Source organism: Mus musculus, chromosome 9 (genome assembly GCF_000001635.26).
Source record: "Mus musculus strain C57BL/6J chromosome 9, GRCm38.p6 C57BL/6J".
NCBI classification, from domain to species: Eukaryota; Metazoa; Chordata; class Mammalia; order Rodentia; family Muridae; genus Mus; species Mus musculus.
In genome coordinates, this window is record NC_000075.6 from 21,905,663 (window position 1) to 21,920,978 (window position 15,316).

At 49.4% G+C, this 15,316-nt stretch overlaps 1 protein-coding gene across 4 annotated transcripts; it reads right to left on the reverse strand.

Annotated features, from left to right (window-relative positions):
* Positions 1-1,828: 1,828 nt before the first annotated feature.
* Positions 1,829-12,537, reverse strand: Rab3d (RAB3D, member RAS oncogene family). 4 transcript variants are annotated; one of them, XM_011242422.3, is made up of 5 exons: positions 12,360-12,537; positions 10,043-10,284; positions 9,201-9,319; positions 8,983-9,107; positions 1,829-5,009 (listed from the first exon to the last, which is right to left on the reverse strand). In XM_011242422.3, exons 2-5 carry the CDS (start codon positions 10,268-10,270, stop codon positions 4,822-4,824), a joined length of 660 nt encoding a protein of 219 aa, XP_011240724.1. In that variant the 5' UTR covers positions 10,271-10,284; positions 12,360-12,537; the 3' UTR covers positions 1,829-4,821. The 4 variants fall into 4 exon arrangements, with proteins under 4 accessions (XP_011240724.1, XP_011240725.1, NP_001311460.1 ...); XM_011242423.3 differs by lacking the exon at positions 12,360-12,537 and adding an exon at positions 10,755-10,897 and having other exon boundaries at positions 10,043-10,281; NM_001324531.1 differs by having other exon boundaries at positions 1,830-5,009; positions 10,043-10,281; positions 12,360-12,521.
* Between the last annotated feature and the right edge of the window lie 2,779 nt (positions 12,538-15,316).

Genomic DNA, 15,316 nt, shown 5'->3' on the forward strand with positions numbered 1-15,316 from the left:
GACAGAAGAAGAAATTCCATGGTTTCAAACCAAGAATTTGAGTCCATATAGCTGAGCACAAACTGTAACTGTGGACAGGAGCATTGTGGTCTGGATCTTGTCTTTATTATTATTATTATTATTATTATTATTATTATTATTATTATTATTATTATTATATCTAAGTACACTGTAGCTGTCTTCAGATGCACCAGAAGAGGGCATCAGATCTCATTATGAATGGTTTTGAGCCATCATGTGGTTGCTGGGATTTGAACTCAGGACCCTTGGAAGAGCAGTCAGTGCTCTTAACTGCTGAGCCATCTCTCTAGACCCTGGACCTTGTCTTAACCTCCCCCCAGTCCCCAGGCACATGATGTTGCTTGGTGTCATTTTGTCCCACTCAAGCATGGTCTGTGCTGAGATCAGAAGGATCTGTAACTTTCCATGTGGCTGGAATTTAAGACCTTGAAGCAGAGGCCATGGAGGGATGCTTACTTGCTTGCTCCTCATGACTTGCTCAGCCTGCTCCCTTGCTTGCTTTTTTCCTTTCCTTTCCCTTTTTTTTTTTTTTTTTTTTTTTGAGACAGGGTTTCTCTGTGTAGCCCTGGTTGTCTAGGAACTCATTCTGTAGACCAGGCTGACCTCAAACTCAGAGATCTGCCTGTCTCTGCCTCACAAGTGCTGGGATTAAAGGCGTGTGCCACCACTGCCTGGCACACTTATTCTTTTGTTGTTGTTGTTGAATGTGTATTTCATTTTGTGTATGAATGTCTTGCCTGCATGTATGTGTGTGCACCATGTCTTGCCTGCATGTATGTGTGTGCACCATGTACATTCTTGATGCCTCTGGAGATGGGAAGAAACAGAACTGGAGCTGTGGATGCTAGGAAGTGATCATGGGTCTTCTCCAAGAGCAATCAATGTTCTTCACTGCGACACCATTTCTCCAGATGCGCACTTGCTGCGCTTGCAGAGGACCTGGAGTCAATTCCTAGCACTCACATATCACCTTACAACCATCCGTGACTCCTGATCGACAGTAGCTGGATGGCCTCTTCTGACTTCTGTGGGCATCAGGCATGCAAGCGATACACATAAATACATGTGAGCAAAACCATCATAAAAACAAACATCTTTTAAAAGGTGTTTGATACATTTATCTTTGAGGGCGGGTTGGGCAAATGTACCACAACATATATGTAGAGGTCAGAGGTGTCCTGGCTAGATTGATGTCAACTTGACACAAGTTAGACTCGTCTGTAAGGAGGGAACCTCAATTGAGACCATGCCTCCATAAGATCAGGTAATAGGCAGGCCTGTAGAGCATTTTCTTAATGATGGGGAAGGGCCCAGCTCACTGTGGGTGGGGTCATCCCTCAGCTGTCGACCTGGATTCTAAAAGAAAGCAGCCTGAGCAAGCCATGAGGAGCAATCCAGTAAGCAGCACCTTTCCATGGCCTCTGCATCAGTTCCCCCTCCAAGTTCCTGCCCTTTTTGAGTTCCTGTCCTGACTTCTTTCAGTGATGGACTACAATATGGAGGTGTAAGCCAAATAAACCCATTCCTCTTCAACTTTTTGATCTTGGTGTTTTATTGAAGCAATAGAAACCCTAAGACAGGAGGACAACTTGTAGAAATCTGACTTCTAGTTCTGCGGGTTCCAGGAATCAAACTTGGGTCAGTAGACTTGGAGGCAAATAAATACCCACCGAGCTGTCTTCACAAATGAAACTTTCTACAGCCAAGGCAGTGGCGGGGGCCTAAGTAGAGACAACCCCAAACCTGCTGAAGACTCTTCACCACAAACAACAGTTAGCTTTGCAGTGAAATTAAGCAATATACAATGCACAGGCATGATGGCTTCCTTTATTTTATTATACATTTTTTCCTGGACTGGAGAACAGGGAGAATAGGCAGTGCCAGACCAGAGTTGATTCACTGTTGCTTCAGAATTGCTAGCGTGGAGCCAGGAGCAGAATCAGCACACGGAAACAGAGACCAGGACGGGGCCAAGGCCCAGTTGGTAGAATGTTTGCCTAGCATGCAGGAAGTCCTGGGCTCCATCCCTAGCACTGCATCAGAGTATGGTGGTGCAACCTATAACTGCACCATGTAGCAGGCAAGAACGTCAGCCAGACATAATGATGTATGCCTCTAATTCCAGCACTAGGAGGCACAGGCAGGTGGATCTTTGTGAGTTCAGGACCAGCCTGGTCTACAGCATGAGACCCATAAATAAGAACAAGCAAAACCAAAGCCATGGCCACTCCTCCCTGGGAGGACAGGGGGATAAAGCTCTGGAGGCTAACTACTCCTGAGTCTCCTGCAGAGAAGCATTCCCCATGCCCATGGCTTCTGTTTATAAACCCATCAGGCTCCCGTCCCTCTCGGCCATCTGCACAGACGGCCAGCTCCTGTTCACTTAGTGACCCCTCACCCATCCTCCGTAAAACCTAATGGAAGAATCAAAAGGTTCAAATCACCTTTCATGGGAGGAAGAAACAAGGAGGTTTCCACATTATTCAGTTTCCACAGTAGGGTTATTTTTTTTTTTTTTTTGTCTGACACTGACTGTGCACACACCCTTGCTCACCGTGGAGGGGAGATGGTGGCTTAAAGGGCTCATTTCTCTTCTTCTACCTCATGGATCCCGAGGTCTAACTCAGGTCATCAGGCTTGGTGGCAGTGTCTTCAGATGAGCCATTCCACCAGCCAAATCCCCAGTTGTAAGAAAACCACAGGGTGGCTTCCTCTGTGGGTGTTCAGAGTAGAAGTGAAGGAGCCTCTTCTAGCAACAGGAAGCCGAGACTAAGTCCAAGATACAGTCAGACGCGATTTAGTTGACACAAAACGTCAGGACCGGTCTTAGCTAACTACGGGCAGGATCTCCACGACTCTGCTTGGGAATGGACTGGTCCATAGAGTCTTTGACAGGCCTTCCTCCCACCCCCGCCCCGTGTCAGCCTCTTATAGCTCCAGGCTAGCCTCAAACTTCCTAGGTAGTACTCAAAGGTGACTCCAAACTTCCGATCCTCCTGCCTCTACTAGAATGACATCCCTGGAGCACGTGCCTAGTTTGTGCAGTGCTGGGTCTTCAAGCCAGGACCCTGTGCAAAACAGTAGGCAAATGCTAGCGAGAGAGCTAGTTCCAGGTTCCTTCCAGACTAGCTGCATCATTCTCTCTTGCTCTCTCTCTCCTTCTCTCTGTTTTTCAAAACAGGGTTTCTCTGTGTAGCCCTGGCTATCCTGGAACTTGCTCTGTAGATCAGGCTGGTCTCGAACTCAGAGATCCACCTGCCTCTGCCTCCAGAATGCTGGGATCAAAAATTTTCACCACCACAACGCCCTGCAGGTTGCTGAATCTTAAGAACATAATTTGCACCGTTTTGACTATTTAATGATAAAGCAACATTTTAAAAAATTGAGTCTTTCCTCTAAGTGTTTAGACACCTTCACTCTGCTTGTCCAATCTGTACAAAGACAGCCACTGGCAGGGCTAGAAATACATCTGAACCAGGCACTGTAGGTCATACACAGTCAGGGAGGGTGCTGAGCTCAGGAAGGCTGCAGAAGTGATTCTGGCTGTGGGGGCTGAAGGAGTACACTCCACCCCCCATACAGAGTCAGGGGTGTGTGACACAGAGCATCTGTCACCTGGACCATGAAATGTCAGATAGTGTTTAGGGGAGTCTGGTCAGTGAATAGAAATAGAACCCAGGGTCCTAGGGGCTACGTCTCAAGCTTTGTAGAGAAAGCAGTCACAACCCACAGCCCATCCCTAATTCACAGGAAGGACTCCTGCTCCCATGACGGACTGGGTTGCCCACTAGTGCCTTCCCCCAGTCCTTCCCCACAGCCCCAGTGTCCCTGGGCAACGGCCATGATGCTGACACTGGGTCTACACAAGAGTCCTCATGTGGAGAAGCCCAAATCCTGTCATAAGAAACTGACCAGCAAGGGCACACCCTCTGTGGGCTGCTTTCTCCACTTCCGTTTCTACACAGGATGTAAGGTTTGTAAAGCTCTTGCCTAAGCCACCACCAGGCAGACAGATGGGAGCCTGGGCAGGCGGCCTCAGTTCCCTGGCTCTGAGGTGAACTGACAGAAAGCTGGACTGCTAGGGTGGGCGATTCTCAGCCCCATGTGACAGGCCCTGGAATACTCCAAAATTTAATTCTGGGAGTAGATTAACCCACACTGAGTGGATAGACTCAGGGGAAGCTGGGAAGGCACTTTGGAGAGTTCCCGGTGCCAGGGGTAGCTCCAACTCTGTCCCTTCTTTAACCAGAAAACAGGTTTTCCCTTCCGGTAGACGCCAGGGAGGCAGAGGATGGAGACTGCAGCCCTGCCTGTGTCCTTGGCTAGCAGTCAGTTCACAGGCAGGTTTCAAGGCCAAACTGGTGGACCTGAGATAGAGAGGCTGCCAGGACTAAGTTGGACAGCAACCCACGCCAGGTGACAACTTCAGCCAGCGATATGAAGAGTAGACCTGGGAAATGGTTCTAAGGCAGAAGGCATGAACATCCCCTCTCTCACTCAGGGAAGGCAATGCCGCCACAGCTACCTCCATCAAAATGCCGTGGGAAGCAGCAAGCACCTGTGTGGGTACCCCAACCCCTCAGACAATGCTGAGCAGAGCCCGGGGTGTGTGGGCTCTAACCAGGAGTGTCTGAGCATTCTGACATGGAGAGAAAGGGACATGAACTTGTGCAAGAGGAGTGGGAAGTGGCCCAGAGGCAAGGGTGCCCTGAGCTGAGAGACAGTCCCCATAGCTCACACCTTAGCTGCTGTCCTTGAAGAGGCAAGAAGGGACAGGTGTGGGGAGGTAAGGGGCTGAACCTAACAGCTGCAGCTGCTCGGCTGTGGGGGTGGGGTATCCCCAAGGGCTGGGCCTTTTCCATTGCTGCCTGGGCTGGAGCTGGGTTCCAGGGATTCATTCATCTTGTCACAGATGATGTCCACCAGGCGCTCGAACACCTGCTTCACATTGATATTCTCCTTGGCGCTGGCCTCAAAGAACTCAAAACCTGGATGGGAAGAAGGCGAGGACAGTGTCGACGGTCATGTGAGTCCCAAAGGACTGGGCCTAGAAAGTGGAGTTGTTCAAACCTGTACTCTGAGCTCACTCCTGCCTGATCTGCTATGGGTGGGCGTGTGCATATGTGTGTGTGTGTGTGTATATATATGTGGATGCATGTGTATGTGGGTGCATGTGTGTAGATGCACACATGTGTGTGAGGTGCACGTGTGTGTATGCACATGTGTATGTGGGTACACATGTGTGTTTGCACATGTGTGTGTATGCACTTGTGTATGTGGGGTGCACATGTGTGCATGAGTGCGTTGTCCCTCAGCTGCCATCACCATTTTTCCAAGACAGGGTCTCTCAGTGGCTTAAAACTCATCAAGCAGGCTTGGCTGGCCACCCATAAGCCCCTTGGGATGACACGTGCATATGGCCATGCCTGATTGTTTGAATGTAGATCCTTCCCAGCCTCTGTCAACCATTTTAAAGTTCTGAGACAAAATTTCACCATGAGCAATGTTGAAAGAGTTCATAGAACCTCCAACTCAGCAATCCTCCTGTCTCAGCTGTCAGAGTGCAGTGATTACAGGCTACACCATGCCCAGCTAAGAGTCTTCAGAAAACAGACAGCTCAGGTATTTGTTATTAAGTCTGATGATTTGAGTTTAATCCCCCAAATTTACAAGACCTCCACAGGTGTGTGTGTGTGCGGGCACACACATGTATGGGGAATGTGTCACCGAAAGACACTAAATAAATAATGGGGCTTGAGAGATGATGGATCAGCCATTAAGAGCACTGGGTGTTCTTCTAGGGGGCCTTGGTTCAAGTCCCAGCACCTCTTTGTACCTCACAACTCTCTGTAACTCTAGTTCCAGGGTGCCTGACTCATAAGTACAGGATGCACTAATATATATGCAGGCAAGGCACCCACCCATGTACATTTAAAGAAGAGAAGCCAGGCAGTAGTGCTACACACCTTTAATCCCAGCATTCAGGAGGCAAAGGCAGGTGGATCTCTGTGAGATCAAGGCCAGCCCTGTCTACAGAGGGAGTTCTAGGCCAGCCAGGGCTACACAATAAACATTGTCTCTAAACCCCTGGGGGTGGGGCGGGGAGATAAAACTGGTAACTTAGAGCAGTGTTATGGGGCTACTGGAGATGATGCCCAGATGGTAAAGAGCCTCCTTGCAAGAATGAGGCCTGGGTTCAGATCCCCATACCTCTCCCTCCACTGTTTTAAAAGCTGGGTGTGGCAGAATATGCTTGCAATACTGCTTTGGGATTGGAGGCTGGTGGATTCCTGGATCTTGCTGGATCTAAATTTGCCTAACCTACTTGTGGAGTTCCAGGTAAGTGGTCTCAAAGAAAGGGTGGATGCTCCCTAAAAATGACACCTGATGTCCTCTGGCCTCTACTTGTATGCACGTGCACATACAAATCTAATACCCTTAGGGCATCGTGCACACCCATAATTCCTGCAGCATAGAGGTCAAACATGGAGACTTCTGATGTCAGAGCCAGCCTGGGCTATATCGAGGCCATCTCTCATCCTCCAGCTCAGAAAGGACATAATGGGAAGCTGGAGCTGGCGGGGAAGATGCTTAGCATGAGAACGGCCGTCTGATTTCTAGAGTTGACAGTAATCCTGATTAGGTGAGCGTATGATTTCCACTTCATAGTCATCTCTGCTGCTAGAATGGACCAGCCCAAGGAGGAATGACTCTTCCTGTAAGTCTTGGTCCCTGGTATAAAGCATGGATGGAGAAGACATTGGGGTATTGTTCAGTGCAGGATTAGAAACCAGGGCAAGACAGGGAGCCAGCCCTGGGGGATTCTAGACAGAGGCTCTCTCTACCACTGAGCCATGCCCCCAGCCCCTCACTGTGTGGTTCTGGGCAGGTGTTCTATTAAGCTCCAGCCCTGATTAAGTGCTTGGGAGCCACTCACTGAGTGACTGAATGGTGAATATTATGGGGTGCATGAACTCAGCTCTTACATGCCTGGTGAAATCTGTGCTGCTCTACTATCTCCTCAGGGAAATTTGGTGTTTTATTATCAATGTGCCAACCTCCCCTCACACTTCTTATTACTTCTGTTTGTTGGACTTCTCTTTTTGTTATGGTTTTGTTTGTTTGTTTGTTTGTTTTTTGTTTTTTTGGGGGGAGGGTTAGAGACAGGGTTTCTCTGTATAACCCTGGCTGTCCTGGAACTCACTTTGTAGACCAGGCTGGCCTCAAACTCAGAAATCCGCTTGCCTCTGTCTCCTGAGTGCTGGGACTAAAGGCATGTGCCACTACGTGCCCGGCGTGCTCTTTTCTTTTGAAGAGAGTCTCACTATTATAGCTTTGCCAGATCTAGAACTTGCAATGCAACCCAGGTCGGCCTTGAACCTATGCCTTCTAAGTGTCTTTTCTTTGGTTCTAACAGGGTCTCATGGAGCCCTGTGTAGCCTGGAACTCATTATGTGTTTAGGCTGACTTTGAACCTGATCCTCCTGCCTCTGCCTCTGCTTCCTGGATGAGAGGCATATACCACAATACCTTGTTGTGTGTGTTACTGGAGATGGAATCCTAAGGCCTCATGCATACTAGGTGAGCATGCTACCAACTGAGCTATACCCTACAACAGTTTGGGATTCTTGTTTATTAATTTATTTTAATTTTTAAGATTTATTTTATGCATATGTATGTGTGCCTGACTGCATATATGTGCAAACAGTTGTTAGTTGTCACATAGGTGCTGGGAATCAAACTTAGGTCCTTTGCAATAAAAGGAAATATTCTTAACTGCCTAGCCATCTCTCCAGCCCTTGTTTGTCTGCTTAAGAGAATGTTTCATTATGTATCCCGAGGTGAAGGTTACCTGCAATTTGGTTGCAAGTTCCTGAAGCATTTAGGTATAATTTAGGTGAGAGCCACTACACGTGGATCTTCACAGGGAATCTTACAACAAATCGATATCCTGCATGAAGGGGAAGCCTGCAGTTCCAGCAATCTGGGAGGTTAAGACAGAGGGGTCAGGAGTTCACAGTTCAGTGTGGCTAGTGAGACTGTCCAAACAAACAAACAATGACAAGCCTAGGTTGGTGGTGTTGCTCAGTGGTAGGGTGTCTGTTTAATGTGAAGGCAGCCCCGGGTTCAGCTCCCCAGACCAAACCAAACCAAACTAACCCAACCAACCAACCAACCAACCAAACAAACAAACAAACAAACAAAAAACCAGAATCACTTCACTCCAGTTCCAGAATGCATAGAAGATAGGTAGTAGATGCTGGGCATGTAAGTACAAGCCTTTAATCCCAGCATTTGGGAGGCAGAGGCAAGTGGGTCCCTTGTGATGTTGAGGCTAGCCTTGCCTACATAACTGAGTTCCATGCCAATATAAAACAGTGAGACCCTGTCTCAAAACAACAACAAAAACAAAAACTATGGCATGTTAATATCTGTTATAGAAGTTAAAAAGAAAAATAAGAGGTCTCCAAGGTCAAACAGCTAGGTTCCCAGGAAGGGGTATATATCCCCCAAAACACAGCTTATATATGGGTATGTCTATGGGCTATCTTGGAGTATGTGTTTGGTGTATGTGCACATCTGTGTGCAGGTATATGAGTCTCTACTGGAGGCACACTCCATTGAGACAGGGTCTCTCACTGTACCTAAAGCTACCAGGGCAGCCAGCAAGTACCAGTGATTCTCATCCCAGTCCTCCACAGTGCAGGGGTTACAGGCATGGAGGTGTGCGTGTGCATGTGTGTGCTCGAGAGTGTGTGTGTGTTTTATGCTGGTGCTGGGGACTCTAAACCAGAGCCTCATGTTTGTACAACAGAAGCATTCTTACTCCCTTACTCACTAAGCCATCTCCCTAGCCCCAACACATTGGTATCCCTCTGCCCCGAGATCCTCATGTAACCACTGTGGGACTGGGATTCAAGGGTGAAGACAGGGTATGGAGCTAGGAGGTTGGGCACTAACCAAGATCATCGGCGAGCCTCCGGCCATCCTCAGCAGGTACGACCCGTTCGTCTTCCAGGTCACACTTGTTCCCCACGAGGATTACCTGGGCATTGTCCCAGGAATAGGTTTTGATCTGCGTAGCCCTGGAGAGTTGTAGACATTGAGAGTGAGGTTAGGATCGGGAGGGGGAGAATGAAAGCCCACGCGTGGCATGTCAGTGGTTGGCCAGTGCTTACCAGTCCTGCACCGCGGTGAAGGACTCCTGGTTGGCGATGTCATACATGAGCAGGAAACCCATAGCTCCGCGATAGTAGGCCGTGGTGATTGTCCGGTAGCGCTCCTGGCCTGCTGTGTCCTGGGCAAACAGCAGTCAGTCAGCTAGGTAGGGGCCACCTGCTCCCCACCTGACTCTGCGGGACCCTGAAAGGGACACAGGTCTACTCTTGCGGCCCAATCTGATAGGAGAAGAGTGGTGTTCCCTTCACAGGCCTAGTGTGACAGAGAGGTATGGCCCTGCCCTCACAGTCCAATCTGATTGGAGGAATACTGGTGTTCCCTCATGGCCCAGTCTGATGCGCATTGCCGGCCGTGTAGCACCAGCCCCCGTGTCCCATCTTGAAAACTCAGTTCTGACTCAGCTCTTCCCTGGACGGACTCCACTGTGCAGGGCTGTCCCTCATCTATGAGCTTCCTAACCTGGTTTCCGAGAACCCATGTAACAGTCACAAAGAAGAGCCATCTGGGCCTCGGGCCATCATCTTGATCTGCTTCTGGTCCCTTTGTCACCGTAATGATATCAACAACCGGACTAGGGACAGGATGTAGCACTGAGCCTGGCAGCCCCATGGGAGTCAAGATGGTTCCCAAATGATACCTCACTAGTCACTGATACTTCCAAGAAGTACCTTCTGTCCACCTTGTGCCTCCCCAGGATGCTCTGGGGAGGTATGCTCCCACACCCTGGTGGACTTCCCTCAGGGATAAAAGACGCCTCCCGGCCCCAAGCTGTTCTGTGTGTGTGTGTGCTGGGGTTTTCTACTGACTGCCCTCCCACTCCCCACATGACTACTCAGCCCACCCAAATCTGCAGCTTGATCCTCTTGTCATGTCGGTAGACCGTCTTGACCTTGAAGTCGATGCCCACTGTGCTCACGAAGGCAGGGGTGAAGGAGTCATCGGCATAGCGGAACAGGAAGGATGTCTTGCCCACGCTGCTGTTCCCGATCAAGAGCAGTTTGAACATGTAGTCAAAGTTCTGGTCAGCAGCGTCTCTTGGGCTGGCAGGGGGCTCACTAGCGGATGCCATCTCAGTGGGATCTGCTTGGAGGGGAGACCAGAAATCCTGATGTCAAAGAGGGGACTCCTGTAAGAGGGCAGCTTCCGTAAGGGTGAGTCTATGGGTCCATTGGTTTCAAGAATCACATCTTCCGACACGTGGATCTGGGATCAAACGCAGGTCATCAGGCTGGGCAGCAAGTGCCTTTTCCTGCAAAGCCATCCCCTAGCCCTAGTTTTAAAGTTTTATTTATTTTTATTTATTTATTGAGACAAGGTCTCACTCTGGAGTAAGACTAAGGCTGCATATGTGACTGGTGTATGGGGTTGACAGGGACGTGGCTCCACCTCGGGGCTGTAGTTAGAGGCAGCTGTAAACTGCCTGACCTGGGCTCTGAGAATCTAAGTCAGGTTGTCTGAAAGAACTGCTCTTAGCAGCTGAGCCATCTCTCTACTCCTTCTCATTTTTTCCACTTTTATTCTTTAAGGAAAGATCTCAGGTAGCTCAGGCTGACCTCAAACTCCCCATGTGGTGGATCCCTGCCTCTGGAGCTGTGGATTACAGGTGTGCACCACTGTGCCCTTCTTAATGATCCTTGTGGTATTCATCAACAAACTTCTGCTGAGTCTCTGCACCAGGCATGGGTCTCTGAAGAGACACAGCTGTGCATAAGAAAGAAACACCACAGTGAGAGGGCTGTGGTTGCTATTTAATCTTTACACAAAGGTGAGGCTGAGGGCTGGGGAGTAGAGCACTCACCTGCGTTTTCAGCCCCAGCACCCAGCAAACCAGGTGTGATGTGCACACCTGTAATTTCAGCACTACAGAGTGGAAACAGAGTACCAGGCGTTCAAAGCCATCCTGCGTTACATTGGAAGTTCCTTACCAAACTGGGGTGGGTTATATGAGAACTTGTCTCAGAAAGAAAGGAAGGGAGGAAGGAAGGAAGGAAGGAAAAAAGAAAGAGAGAGGGACAGAGAGAGAGAAAGAGAAAAAGGAAAGAAATATGGAACCTTTATAGTGGAAGGTTCAGATCTTCTCCCTTCAGGTGCAGGACCAGGTAACAGGTGAAAACTCAGGGCCAGTTGGGGCTGGGGGGCCGTGGTGGTGAGGAAGTTGCACGGGCTGCAAGCTGGACTTTGCCCAGTGCAAGCAGCTGGTATGGCCAGGTGTGTAGGTGTGTGTGTGACTGCCAGCTAGACAGAGCCCCTTCCATCAAGGCTTGGATGTTGAATTTAGCTGGTGCTTGCCTCTGGGGTGCTGTCCTGTCCTCTCCAAATCCACTGTAACCCTTTCCCTGTCTCCCAGGGTGAGGGTAATTTCTATATATATAACATAAGGTTTAAAGGCCCAGTTAGGCTCCCAAGTGGGTATCTACCATTTTATTTGTCAAAGGGGCCGGGCCTGGCTCCCTCTTGGCCAAAGCTGACTCACCCCAGCCATGGTCCACAAAGACAGGACTGAAAGTCATCAAATCCAAGAGAATTATCCTAGCCACTTAATGACTGCAAAACCCACCACCCCATATCCTCCTGTTTATATCTTCCCACACTCCAGCATTCTGTTTTATCCAAATCTAGGGTGTTCTTCCAAGCTCTCCCCCACCCCCGCCCCCACTTTGCTTTCTCCAGCTGTCTAGCTTAGAGCTGCTCTCCGAAGCCCAAGCAAAAGTATTTCTCAATGGCCTTCGGTGTTTTCTGTTTCTCTACTCCGTGCATTTCTAAGGAGAACGCAGCCAACCCCACCCTGTGTTCCGGGAGAACGGGTTTGAGGCGTCCGTCGGGCAGGGCCTCCAGGCTGGCCCCCGCCCCACCACGGCTTCTCTTCTGGGCCATCTAGGGGTCCCCTAGCCCTCAAGGTTGGCACCCGAACAGTCACTGCACTGCGTGCACCAGCAAGTGCCTCCCCCATCACCATATGGCGCCGTCGCTCGGCCCCAAGCTGGGCTTCTCGCCCACCCCGCCACCGTTCGCAGAGCTTGCCGGGTGCGGGGAACCCAGAAGAGCCAGCAGCACTGACAGGGGGTGCGGGACCCAGGCTCGCGCGGACCCCAGTTCAACCCTGTCATAGTGCACGCGCGTATCAGCGGGTTGGCAGGTGCACTCGCTCCTGGGCTCACCTCGGGTCCCGCCTTGCACACCAGGATCCGCCCACGAAGTTGCTACGGCCCCGCACAGGGCTGCGACCCTCGCCCCACAGCTGCCGGCGCTGCCAACACTGACACCCGGATCCCGCGCCGGCTCCGCCCAGGCGGAGGGGGCGAGGCCGCAGAAGACTAGGCGAGGTGAGCGGGTGGGGCCTAGAAGGGGCGGGGCGCCTTGAGAGTTGGCGCCCGGCGGTGGGCGTGGTCTTACGGGTGTGGGCGCCGCCAACGGAGCCAGGAGATGGGCGTGGCCTGTCGGAGGCTTGGACGCCACAAAAGTCCTAGCTGAGTGGGCGAGCCTTGCAGGCGGAGGTGGGGTCTGGCAGGGGCGGGGCCACCTCAAGAGGCGTCAGAGGTGGGCAGGGAGTTGAGAGGATGGGACCTGGTAGTATGGTAGGAGAGGGGTGGTAGGGATCTGGGAGTGCAAGTCTGTGGTCCTGAGCTAGAGCCCAGAGGAGCGGGAAGAGGCATTAAGTCCCATCAGAGCCTCTCTTTCCTAACTAGAGGTAGAAAACATTTTCTATGCATTCTGTGTTAACAGGAAAACCTCAGCAGCTGAGTTCTATTCCCATCTCCCCTTTCTAGGACTGTGACTCCTGACATATTTAACCTCTCTCAACCTCAATGTTTCCCTCTGTCGAGTGGTTCATAACAAGATTAGTGTAACCATAGTTTTATTCCTTTTACTTTTGGGGGCTGGAGAGATGTCTCAGCGGTTAAAATCACTTGTTCTTGTTGAGGATATGAGTTTGAGTCTCAGGACTCACATGGTGTCTAATAACTCCAGTTCCAGGAGACCTGACCCTTCTTACTTCATCAAACTGCAAGAGCCCACGTGGTGCAGACAAAACACTCATGTAAAATAAAATTTAAAATTCTAAAAATTAAAATTTTTTTGTTTGTTTTCCAGGCTTGCCTCAAACTCCTTAAGTACCAAGAGTAAATGTGAACTGATTCCCCTGGCTCCACCTCCCAAGGTCTGGGATTGAAGGTGTACAAAGCCATGCTGCTTTACACGGTGCTAGGGATGGAGCCCAAGGCTTCTTATATAGAGAGTGGTTACTCTATCTCCCCAGTGCTGGCCTGAATCCTAGGCATAATCCCCGTTCCACGTGGGAGGAGTCTGGCTCTAAAGGGTGCTAGATTCTTCTGTTCAACATGCCTAAGGGCTCTTGGAGTTAAAACATGTTTTAGAAATAAGGAAACTGGGGCTGGAGAGATGGCTCAGCAGTTAAGAGCACTGACTGTTCTTCCAGAGGTCCTGAGTTCAAATCTCAGGAACCACATGGTGGCTCACAACCATCTGTGATGGGATCTGATGCCCTCTTCTGGTGTGCCTGAAGACAGCTACAGTGTATTCATATATATAAATAAGGAAACTGAGGATCAAAGAAAAGTAGATATTTGCCAGAGTCCACACAGCAAGATTTCGAATTCAGTTGCTACTAAGCCTGATATGAGGGTTTCAGGGACCAACAGAGTAGAAGGAGAACCAATTCCCACAAGTTGTCCTCTGATCTCCACATGCAATAAACAAAAGAATAAATAAATGTAAAAAATCAAACAGAGCCGGGTGTGGTGGCACATGCCTTTAATCCTGGCACTGGGGAGGAAGAGGCAAAGGCAGGTGGATTTCTGAGTTCGAAGCCAGCCTGGTCTACAAAGTGAGTTCCAGGACAGCCAGGGCTACACAGAGAAACCCTGTCTCAAAAAAAAAAAAAAAAAAAAAAAAAAAATCAGACTTTTAGGTATGGTAGCTAACATTTGTAATTCCAGAATTTGGGAGGTAGAGGAAGACAGAAATCAGGAGTTCAAGGTCATACTCAGGTATGTAGTAACTTCAAGTTCAGCCTGAACTCAGAAGAGACTCCATCTCCAAAGTTATCTGCATGTGTGTCTAAACAGGTGAAATGGTGTATTTCTGTCATCCTAGTACTAGGAAGCTGAGACACGAGGACTGCCATGAATTTGAGGCTAGCTGGGTCACATAGTAAGTTTTAAATCAGATTGGCTACATAGTAATAAGAGCCTGTCTCAAAAATATAGAGACTGATATAGTAGCTCCTATCTGTAATTTTAGTACATGAGAGGTGGAGGCAGGAAAATTCTCAAGTTTCAGGCCAACTTGGGCCACAGGATTCCAAGTCAGCCTGAGCTAGAGACCCTGCCTCAAAGCACATACACACAGACCATTATCACACACACCATTACCACACAGAAACTTGAACGTCACTGCTCACTCAGATGCCTAAGGGAACAAGAGCTGCCTCCAAAGATTTAACATGAATTGTGCCGGAGAGTATTAGCTAGGAAGAGCTGAGTTATTCCTAGAAACAAGCAGTCCCCAAAGACTTCAGGATATCACTCACCCAGGTTCACAGCTCGGAATGGATGCTAGGGGCTAAGGAAAGATGTTCTAGCCTGTCTTGTAAACGCTTTTAAAAAAAGATTTATTTATTTTATTTATATGAGTACACTGTCACTGCTTTCAGACACACCAGAAGAGGGCATCAGATCCCATTACAGATGGTTGTGAGCCACCATGTGGTTTCTGGGAATTGAATTCAAGTCCTCTGGAAGAGCAGTCAGTGCTCTTAACCACTGAGCCATCTCTCCAGCCAGTAAACACTTCTGCTCACATCTCATCAGCCAAAGAAAGTCATAATGTCACTTCCAGTGTCGGCAGAATCGGAAATATGATTATGCCTGGGAGGTGGGAACCTGCTGTTGCTGCAGTAACACACAGGAAGGGCAGTGGGTAGAGCTGAGCCAGGTATACAGAAGTTACACAATATATGGTCACTGTTAGAGGAGACATGCTGGAACTTCAATAGCTCACACTCCAATGTGTCATGTCACCAGGTATGGGCAATCTGAGGCTCTGAGTGCTACACATGTGTATACACACACACACACACACACCCCTGGCTTTT